At 54.0% G+C, this 10,233-nt stretch overlaps 2 protein-coding genes across 2 annotated transcripts; one reads left to right on the forward strand and one right to left on the reverse strand.

Moving 5' to 3' along the window:
• Positions 1 to 1,428: 1,428 nt before the first annotated feature.
• On the reverse strand, positions 1,429 to 2,708 carry LOC123634206 (translation initiation factor IF-2). The gene is made up of 2 exons (XM_045545984.1): positions 2,688 to 2,708; positions 1,429 to 2,557 (listed from the first exon to the last, which is right to left on the reverse strand). The coding sequence occupies exons 1-2, from the start codon at positions 2,706 to 2,708 to the stop codon at positions 1,862 to 1,864; spliced, it is 717 nt and encodes a 238-aa protein (XP_045401940.1). The 3' UTR covers positions 1,429 to 1,861.
• Positions 2,542 to 5,900, forward strand: IRF2BPL (interferon regulatory factor 2 binding protein like). The gene has a single exon (XM_045563119.1). It carries the CDS (start codon positions 2,707 to 2,709, stop codon positions 5,074 to 5,076), a length of 2,370 nt encoding a protein of 789 aa, XP_045419075.1. The 5' UTR covers positions 2,542 to 2,706; the 3' UTR covers positions 5,077 to 5,900.
• The last annotated feature ends 4,333 nt before the right edge of the window (positions 5,901 to 10,233 follow it).

Consider the following 10,233-nt stretch of genomic DNA (forward strand, 5'->3'; position numbering starts at 1 on the left):
ACAGCTTCCTGTGAGTCTGACACTGTCTATATACTGTATGGTGTATTTAGATTACAGTCTGTGGCAGTGGCAGATCAACATCTTCTGTATCTGGAAGAACTCAGTGGCACAATCTGCTTGGAAGCGGAGGCTGGGGGTTGGTTATGAAGGTACATTGTTTGCATAGTGCTTTACCTAAGATTGTATGTAATATCAAATGGGGGAAAGGCGATGGGAATTTTGAGCACCCCAAACTACCTCTGGGAGCCTAAGTTTATCAAAGCCACTTCTCAAATCAGATTTACTGGGTTCAAATCCCAGGTCCATCTCTAATGGCTGTAGGCAAATTATGTAGCCTCTTTACTTTCCTAGTCTGTAAATGGAGTTAACAGAATCTGTCTTATATGTGACATTAAGGGCTTTCTAATATAGATGAATACACCCTTAATAATGTAGATAATATTAAGGGTGATGCAAGTAAACCATCTAGTACACTAGGCATCTGTCTCACAGCAAGTCTCAGTAAGCATTACCACCTATTATGACAAATTGAAATCTCAAAAAACTCTAATAAGTTGGGAGCTATCATTCCATTTTATAGATTGAAAAAAAAGGTTATATAAGTAATTAGCTCAAGGTTGAAAAGCCAGTAAATGATAGAAAATTCCAACCCACTGGGCCAGACTCCAGAACCTGAAATCTCATTATATTGCCTTCCGTCTCCAGCCTTCCCTGGGATTATCTCAATTTTCATGAAGTGGAGGGAAGCAGACCCAATAATTAGAAGAATCAGTTGAAATGCTCCAACTAGAGCTCTGACCAACATATCTGTTTTGCAATAAGTAAGCATGGTAAGCAGGGATCTTGTAAGGGAAATAAAATCATGGCTTGCTCATTCTTCTGGGGCACTGTGGAATGAGATCACAGCATGTGAGAAGGAACTTTGAAAACTGCGGCTGTGCTTTACAAAAAGAGATCAGTATTATTAACTGCTGCCCCACCTTCTTTTATCAACCCCTAGAAAAACCACTCACCTGTTCGGCCTCTATCTAGCACCTCCCCCTCTCCGCCCTCAACTGCAGCTGTGCGCAGCCAGTTGACTGTTTTCCTTAAAGGCCTCCGGGTGCTCGTATCTTCTTTAGACGTTCAGCCAAAATTTTTAGAGTGCGGCTGGGGGGAGGGGTAGCTCAACCTGAATTCATTTAGCTCCATCGGTGAAGCTTGGGTCCCTAGACAAGGGCACAAAAACAAATTGAAAAGACAGCTTCTGGAAGATTGGAAGATTAGACAGCTAATTTTGCAGGTGCTTTGGCATCCGTGGTGGTAATGAATGTAACATCCATGCCGGGGGTGGGACGAGGAGGGGCTGATCGCAGATGAAATGGGTAATACCTTATATGAAATTCACAGCGAAAAATCCTGAAACAGGACATTTAAATTCACTGCCGAGGGTGTGGTGGGGAGCGGGGATCGGAAACGACGCTTGTGGTTCTTAAATACGTTTTTACTTGGGAAAGCCGGGCAGGGAAAGGAAAGGTCATCGTCTGTTTAATTTCCATCCCCAGCCCCGGACTTCCAGCATTAGCTCGCCCGGCCTCAGCTGTTGTACACACACGGCGAGGGGGGAGGGGAGGGCGGAGGCGCGGAGGAGGGGCCGGCTGGGAGGAATCTGGGCGTCCTGCCACGCATGCGCCTTTCCCGAGCAACAAGTGGGCTCCACAGACAGAGGAAGTGTAAGGGGGGTGGGGGTGAACTGGTGCAGAGCATGGCGGTGACGTCAGCGCTCCGCCCGGGCGGCATCCCGCGCGGCCAAGCCGGGGACAGCGCGAGCCGCAGCCGGAGCAGGAGCGCCGAGACGCGCCTCCGGAACGTAGAGTAACAATCACAACCCCACATTCCGGGCGAGCGCAAGCACGAGCGGGAAGGGATGCGACCCAGGCCGAGGCGCCGCGCGAGCGCCCTGCAGCCAACGTGAGCGCCTCCAGCCGCGGCGGCCCGGGCGCCGGCCAGGCCTGGGGGCGGCGGGAGCCTGCGTGCGTGCCCTCCTCTCCTCTAGTGCGTCCTGGAAGCGGCGGCCGCGGCGGCTCCCTCCGGCGTGCAAACCCAGCCGCCGCCAGCGGAACGGCCGACGCTGCGCAGGGGAGAAGGTCCTCTCTCGGCTGCCACCCCCTCCCCCGGCCCTTCTGGGAAGCAGCGGCTTCAGCAAGATTGGACCCGGGCACCGGGTGGCACTGAATCCTCTAGCCCTCGCCCCAGGGAGCCCGTCGGGGAGAGGACGCAGCTCGTAGGGGGCCCCCAGGGGAGAGGAAGAGACAGCCCCCTTCGAGCTTCCACGCACCAGCCACTCCGGGGAGGGGGCCAAGAGGCAACAGCGGCCAGCACCGGGCACCCTCGCCCCCTCCCCCCAGGCCCGGAGCTTCCAGCCCGGGTCCGCGGCACCAGGAAGAAGGCGCCTGAGCTCCCCTCCCGACGAGACGACCGCAGTAGGAGGTGGGGGCGAGGAGCGGGCTGAACCCGTTAGCCTCCCGGGCGGTGGAGCCCCCACGGAGAGGCGCTGCGCCGGCGGTGGAGACTCGCGCTCCCTCCAGCCCCTGGGGCAGAACTTTCTCGCCCCCCCCTCTCCCTCCCCCGCAGTCGGACTCCCTCCCCAGCCGGCCAGTCCTCCCGGAGGAGAAGGCGCCGCGGAGACAGCCCGGGCGGGGGCCTACCTTCCCCAGGGTCGGCATCATGTCGGCGGCGCAGGTGTCCTCGTCCCGGAGACAGTCTTGCTACCTGTGCGACCTGCCCCGCATGCCTTGGGCCATGATCTGGGACTTCTCAGAACCCGTATGCCGCGGTTGCGTCAACTACGAGGGCGCCGATCGCATCGAGTTCGTGATCGAGACCGCGCGCCAGCTGAAGCGGGCGCACGGCTGCTTCCAGGACGGCCGCTCCCCCGGGCCGCCGCCGCCCGTCGGGGTCAAGACGGTGGCCCTGTCGGCCAAGGAGGCGGCGGCGGCGGCAGCGGCGGCGGCAGCGGCCGCCGCGCAGCAGCAGCAGCAGCAACAGCAGCAGCAGCAACAGCAGCAGCAGCAGCAGCAGCAGCAGCAACAGCTCAACCACGTCGACGGTTCCAGCAAGCCTGCGGTGCTGGCGGCCCCGTCCGGCCTGGAGCGCTACGGCCTGAGTGCAGCTGCCGCCGCCGCCGCCGCCGCTGCCGTGGAACAGCGCAGCCGCTTCGAGTATCCGGCACCGCCGGTGAGCCTGGGAAGCAGCAGCCATGCCACGCGGCTGCCCAACGGCCTGGGAGGCCCAAACGGCTTCCCCAAGCCAGCACCGGAGGAGGGACCCCCAGAGCTGAACCGCCAGAGCCCCAACTCGTCTTCAGCGGCGGCGTCGGTGGCCTCTCGGCGTGGGACGCACGGTGGGCTCGTGACGGCACTGCCCAACCCGGGAGGTGGTGGAGGCCCCCAGCTCGCTGTGCCCCCCAACCTGCTGCCGCAGACGCTGCTTAACGGCCCGGCTAGCGCCGCGGTGCTGCCCCCACCCCCGCCCCACGGGCTGGGCAGCCGTGGGCCCCCGACGCCGGCTCCCCCAGGGGCTCCTGGGGGTCCTGCTTGTCTCGGGGGCGCCCCGGGCGTATCCACCACGTCGGCGGCGGCGGCGTCGTCCACCTCGTCGTCGGTGGCGGAGGTGGGCGTGGGTGCTAGTGGCAAGAGGCCTGGCTCAGTGTCGAGCACGGACCAGGAGCGTGAGCTGAAGGAGAAGCAGCGCAACGCCGAGGCCCTGGCCGAGCTGAGCGAGAGCCTGCGCAACCGCGCGGAGGAGTGGGCCAACAAGCCCAAGATGGTCCGCGACACGCTGCTCACGCTGGCTGGCTGCACGCCCTACGAGGTGCGTTTCAAGAAGGACCACTCGCTGCTGGGCCGCGTCTTCGCCTTCGACGCCGTCTCCAAACCCGGCATGGACTACGAGCTGAAGCTGTTCATTGAGTACCCCACGGGCTCGGGCAACGTGTATTCCAGCGCTTCCGGCGTGGCCAAGCAGATGTACCAGGACTGCATGAAGGACTTCGGCCGGGGCCTCTCCTCGGGTTTCAAATACCTGGAGTACGAGAAGAAGCATGGCTCCGGGGACTGGCGGCTGCTTGGAGACCTGCTTCCCGAGGCTGTGCGCTTCTTCAAGGAGGGCGTGCCCGGCGCCGACATGCTGCCCCAGCCCTACCTGGACGCCAGCTGCCCCATGCTGCCCACGGCGCTGGTGAGTCTAAGTCGCGCCCCCAGCGCACCCCCGGTGACCGGGGCCTTGCCGCCTGCTGCGCCTTCGGGCCGGGGCACAGCCGCCAGCCTGCGCAAGAGGAAGGCGTCCCCCGAGCCCCCGGACTCAGCCGATGGCGCGTTGAAGTTGGGCGAAGAACAGCAGAGGCAGCAGTGGATGGCGAACCAGAGCGAGGCTCTGAAGCTCACCATGTCGGCCGGGGGCTTTGCGGCGCCGGGGCACGCGGCAGGGGGTCCGCCCCCGCCACCCCCACCCCTGGGACCGCATTCCAACCGGACCACCCCGCCGGAGTCAGCCCCCCAGAACGGTCCATCCCCTATGGCCGCCCTCATGTCGGTGGCAGACACTCTGGGCACGGCGCACTCGCCTAAGGATGGCAGTTCCGTGCACTCTACCACTGCGTCCGCGCGGCGCAATAGCAGCAGCCCAGTCTCGCCGGCCTCTGTGCCAGGGCAGCGCCGCTTGGCATCACGTAATGGGGACCTGAATTTACAGGTGGCACCCCCGCCGCCTAGCGCCCACCCAGGCATGGACCAAGTGCACCCCCCAAACATTCCGGATTCCCCCATGGCCAACAGCGGACCCCTCTGCTGTACCATTTGCCACGAACGTTTGGAGGACACGCATTTCGTTCAGTGCCCATCCGTCCCCAGCCACAAATTCTGCTTCCCTTGCTCTAGAGAGAGTATTAAGGCCCAGGGGGCCACCGGCGAGGTGTACTGCCCTAGCGGAGAGAAATGCCCCCTAGTCGGGTCGAATGTACCTTGGGCTTTCATGCAGGGCGAAATCGCGACTATCTTAGCTGGGGATGTTAAAGTGAAAAAGGAGAGAGACCCTTGAACCACAGGGCAGCCACCTTCTTTGCCCTAGACCAGCTCCTCTCCAATGCAGAGGGCCCCTCCCCCACCCGCCTCGAATCTCCCTTCCCTCACCTCCAAATTGTAGAATTGTGAATATAACAAACTGCAAAAAGTTAGTCTTATGTATAGACATTATTTTCGTCGTATGTTTCTATATTTTGAAACTAAGGTATGTAACTTCTTCATTTGAAGGATAAGCTGGTTTGTGTTTCACAGTATAATGGTTGGGTCATTTGCATCATATTCGTTAGCATTTATTTGGTGGCAGAATGTTTGCCTAGGTACAGAATTAATAGCCCTTAGCAAGGACTGCTGCTGGTGTGTATTTTTGTAAATGTTATGCATTCGGAAAGGAAAAACACACACAAAAGAAAAAGACTTTTTTTTTTTTTTTTTTGCCAAGGCCAGTGTTGCTGCCTAAAAAAAAATGCTTATAAAATGGTGAAAGCTTCTTTCAAACCACCCCAAGTGTTGAAGTCTTCACTTTATTTTGTTCTGTTGTTTTGTTTTCCTGTTTTGTTTGCAAAATGGTAAGGGGGGAACTGGGGAGGATGGGGTGTTTTTTGTTGCAAGTTTGTGAGGGGAAAATGTTTTGGTTTGTTTCTACTGACCTGAATGTGTTGGATCTTCACGTGTTGTTTTGTTTTTGCTTTGTCGATGCACGGATGCTTTTGAACAGTAGAGCGAAATGCTAGACATGGAGAATCTGCTCTGTTTGTCCTTTATACATTTCTGTAGTTAACAGAACACTGTAATGTGCCTTGGAGCTTAGTAACTTGTAATAAATTCAATTGATATTAATTCTGCCCCGAGTCAGCAAGTGTGTCTTTCTAGGGCTGAGGCCACACAACTCCAAAGTAGGGAACACCCTCCCTACCGCCAATACTGTACGCAAATGCTGGTGTCTTTGAAAGCCCTCGGAGTGGCTGGTGAGGAAGGCCCAGTGCTGCCTGCCAGCTCCTCCCCCTCGGCACCGGGCTATTTACATTCACCTCCTGGGGAGGTGACAGTTGCTGACTAAGCCATTTCTGTTTACTCTTCTGCATCTCTCCCCACTCTCCCCCATGCGCACCCAGCTGCAAATGGCTTTGTCAGGAATGCTTTTTGGTGCCTTGCCCTGTGGCCACGAGTATATGCTGATGCCCAATGCAGCTGTGACTTGACAAGAAGGGGGAAATCTGGAAAAAAGCTAAGGTGCTTTGCCTCTCAGATATGGCAGTAATCAGGTTTTGCATATTTAATACAAAAGTGTCCTAGAGTTGGCAATGGTTAGTGAGGGCAACTGGGAAGCAAATGCCAGTACCCAGCCAGGAGAATCCCTAGCAGCTTCCAGCTAATGCCTTGGAAAAGCAGGTTTCACCTCATTCATTGCATGTCTTCTCTTTCCCCTCTCTTTAGTAAGCATTTCTACAGGCAGAACACACAGTTGATCAGAGAGGGTTTCAAGGGATGAGGAAGTGGGAGGGGGAACCTCAAACCCAGTTCCTGAAGTAAAGTTACTTATAACACCAAATAAAACCCATTCCTACTGGTGAAGATACGCAACCATTCCTTTAATCAGCTTTTTGGCGGCATTTGGGAGGTGTGGGGATGGGGACAGAGGACTGTCGTGCCCTTTAGACCTCAGCCCCGTGGGCTGAGACCAGACTAGCCCTACCAGTGGTAGAGGAAAGCAAACAAACAGGGTTTGAACCTTGTGCTTTCCTGGGAGGCAAACAGAAGATAGAAAACAGGAGGGAGGAAGCAAAACAAAACCTAGTGATCCTATCTGAAATTCATTCCTGGCCACACCCCATTCCTGGGCGGGCTGAACAGGGCCAGGACGGTCCCCAGGAAGGCCGCAGGAATATGTGAAGGAACTTGGCGCCCCCACTTCACTCCCATCAAAGAAGGAGCGGGAAGGCGGCGAGATGGGTATGGGTGCAGGCACGTTTGGGGAAAAACAAATCACCAGTTAGCCCAGAACACCGGTGTGGAGGTTGGGTTGGTGTTGGGACTTGTTGGTAATAATACCCTTTAATTTCTATTCCTGCTTTGCCACCACCATCACTGAAGTGGTGGAAAGCAGGGCTGTGTGCATGTATGTGTGTGTGTGTGTGTGTGTGTGTGTGTAGGTGTGCGTGAGTTTGTGGGTGTGGATAAGTGGCAATATTGATGGATCTGCTACAGCCTCTTAATCCTGGTACATGGGAGGTGCCTGTCTCACCTCTTTAAGAATCTCCCCACATATAAATAGATATTCCTGTCAGCTTCCTGCAAGTGTGTCCTTGCATTTTCATCCGCTGCCAAGTGTTGTATTGGTGCTTATGAGTCATGAAACCTATTTTCATCTGCAGGGGTAATTAACTTGGGGGTGATAATGCGTAGCAGACTGTAGGAAGAGTTAATTCTAAAACCCATCCTCGCCTGGCTACCAATCACACATTTCACTTAAGGCCTGGGTTAGCTTTTCTCATCAGCTCATTAATAAAAACAGAGCATGTTTCGTCTGGAAGATCCTCTAAGATGCTCCCAGTTCCCACTCCCAATGCACATACTCTCAAAATGGGAAAAGCACCGCAGCCTGAGAATACAGAGTGTCACAGGTGTAACTTCACCGCCACGGAATGAAGGAGCAGTGGGTGTAGCCACAGCATTGAACTGTGCACATGAATTTGGCTGTGTGGATTACCTGTCTCGGCATGGACCCCTATGAGTAGTGGAGGCTGCAGCTGGGAGTCTGCCCTGTTATCAAACTCTGTGTGCATCTCCACTTCTGCCAGCCTGCAACTGTGTCTTCATGGCTATGGTATGTGCAGGAGCTTTCAGGATTGCAAGACCCTTGCTTGCGAGCACACATAGGTAGGAGAGGGGGCCTGTCATTAAGAGATGAGAACGCCATGATTTCTCCCGCTTCTCGTTGCTGGGTGCTGTTGTGAGCAGGAGAAGCAGTAGCTGTAATAATGAGGCACCCAGCCAAGGCAGCCAGTTCGGTTTCGCTAAGGAAGCCTGACTTGATGAGACCTGGGAAGAGGAGGGAGGGAGTGGGAAGGAAAGAGCAGGCTGGGGTGGAACCCAGGCTGGAAGTGAATTATAATGGTGCAGTTAATTAAAGTTTACCATAGCTAGGGGCCATTTGTTAAATGGTGGCTCTCCCTTCTCTCTCTCTCTCTCTCTCTCTCTCTCTTTTTTTTTTTGGAACTATGTGACCTTTTTCTTCACTCTGACCCATTCAGCTGCTAGTCTGGTTGCCTTAACCGGTCTTGCTTTGATCCCTCCACTAGATTTCCCTTTTCCTGAAGCTTTCTACCTTGCACACCTAGGAGGCATTTTTCCTCTCGGCCATGGGAGGGTTCTTGTAGGTGTCTGGATAACCCTAGCTCCATTTATCTCCATTCTACCTGGGGTCTCCTCCAACCCCGCACCTCCACCATTTCCCATCCTTCTCACTCCCTTGCCCCTCAGAGCCAAAGTGGCCAACATTTAAAAATCCACATTCCGTTTATTTATATGCATCATTTGTGCCGAGAATCTAAGCTGGATATCCCCTTAAGTGGGTGTGAGGTAGGGCAATGAGGACTTCACTCAACAGCTTTGAGAGAATAGGCGTGGGGGTCATTTCTTGACCTTGATCTCGAAAGGCAGCGCCATAGGAGATGCACCAGCAAAGACAGCTCACCACAGCAAGTCCTACACATAAGATTCAAGGTGTGTTTTCATGTGCATCCAGCCTGTATGTAATGAGTACTAAAAATTCACTTTTGTTTTCTCTTATAACTTCATCAAGTCAAGGAAGCCGAAACTGATTCTAAACCTTTCTAGATTTGGAAACCTAGAAAAATCTAATAAAAATTGTGGCTCCTGTGGCTGGGCACAGTGGCTCACGCCTGTAATCCTAGCACTCTGGGAGGCCGAGGCGGACGGATCCTTTGAGGTCAGGAGTTCGAGACCAGCCTGAGCAAGAGCGAGACCCCGGTCTCTACTAAAAAATAGAAAGAAATTAACCAGACAACTAAAAATATATAGAAAAAATTAGCCAGGCATGGTGGCGCATGCCTGTAGTCCCAGCTACTTGGGAGGCTGAGGCAGGAGGATTGCTTGAGCCCAGGAGTTTGAGGTTGCTGTGAGCTAGGCTGATCCCATGGCACTCTAGCCTGGGCAACAGAGTGAGACTCTGTCTCAAAAAAAAAAAAAAAAAAAAATTGTGGCTCCTCCCCAAGAAAGTACAGGTGTGCATGTGTACATAGATTTGCATATTACCCTCCCTTCTTAATATACATTTAATGTCTTTCTTTTTGAGTAGATAATACATTCCTTTGGTTTGAAATTCAAAAGATGCAAACAGGGAGGTACAACTGTAATGTCCTTTTCACAATTGGCCCCTCTGCCACCCACTTCCTTTCTGGGACACAACCAGTGTTACTCGATTTTTAGAAGGGTTTATGCACACCTAAAGCCCATCCATGGAACCTGGGGTTAGAACCCATGTCTAGGCCATCCACTCTGTAAAAATAAGGACCCCATGGCACAGAGAGATAAAATAACTTGCCTGTGGTCACACAGTGGCAGAGTCTGAGGTAGATCCCATTTAGGGAACAGCTATAATAGATATTTTTAAAAAAAATTTAAGGACACTTGGCTTAACTTTCTATGAGAAGGAGTGATGATGAGGTAGGCAAAAGGAGAGTGAGTTCCTGGTGGGGCGGGGTTCACTGTTGTTACTCATTCTTAGAGGACTGGGAACAAGCGTTTGTCTCTTGTAGCCATATCTTTTGGGGAAAGGAATGTATGTCAGGTGGGCCTGAACTGGGAGAGTTGTTTTGTCACCTTTGATTTGTGGATCTTCATACCACCTCCCCTTCGCTGCTTAGAAACTTCTGAAGGTTTAATGACAGATAAGCAATTGATTTGAAACCAACCAGGAACAGCATCGACGGAAGAGTAGGAAGAAAGATACCCAGGACCCCTCTCTCCTTCCCTTGAGCTTGGGGCTTCCCTGTTCTCTCCTTGCCACCCACCTCTGTCTGGCTGTCTCTTCCTCATTGCTAAAGAGGAAACCAAAGGGGTCTAGTGACATGACAAGTGCTATGCGGTGTGCTGGGTACATGCACATTGTGCCATTCCAGGTGTGAGGAAGGTGTGATGATTCTGTTTTACA

The sequence above is a fragment of the Lemur catta genome, chromosome 1 (assembly GCF_020740605.2).
Source record: "Lemur catta isolate mLemCat1 chromosome 1, mLemCat1.pri, whole genome shotgun sequence".
Lineage (NCBI taxonomy): Eukaryota > Metazoa > Chordata > Mammalia > Primates > Lemuridae > Lemur > Lemur catta.

Excerpts from the sequence above, each read along its gene's own strand:
- IRF2BPL (XM_045563119.1), top strand. The coding sequence starts at position 2,707 with ATGTCGGCGGCGCAGGTGTCCTCGTCCCGGAGACAGTCTTGCTACCTG.
- LOC123634206 (XM_045545984.1), bottom strand. The coding sequence starts at position 2,708 with ATGATGCCGACCCTGGGGAAG. Across the intron at positions 2,558-2,687 it reads TGATGCCGACCCTGGGGAAG|CGCGAGTCTCCACCGCCGGC; the intron begins GTAGGCCCCCGC and ends GGCTGGAGGGAG.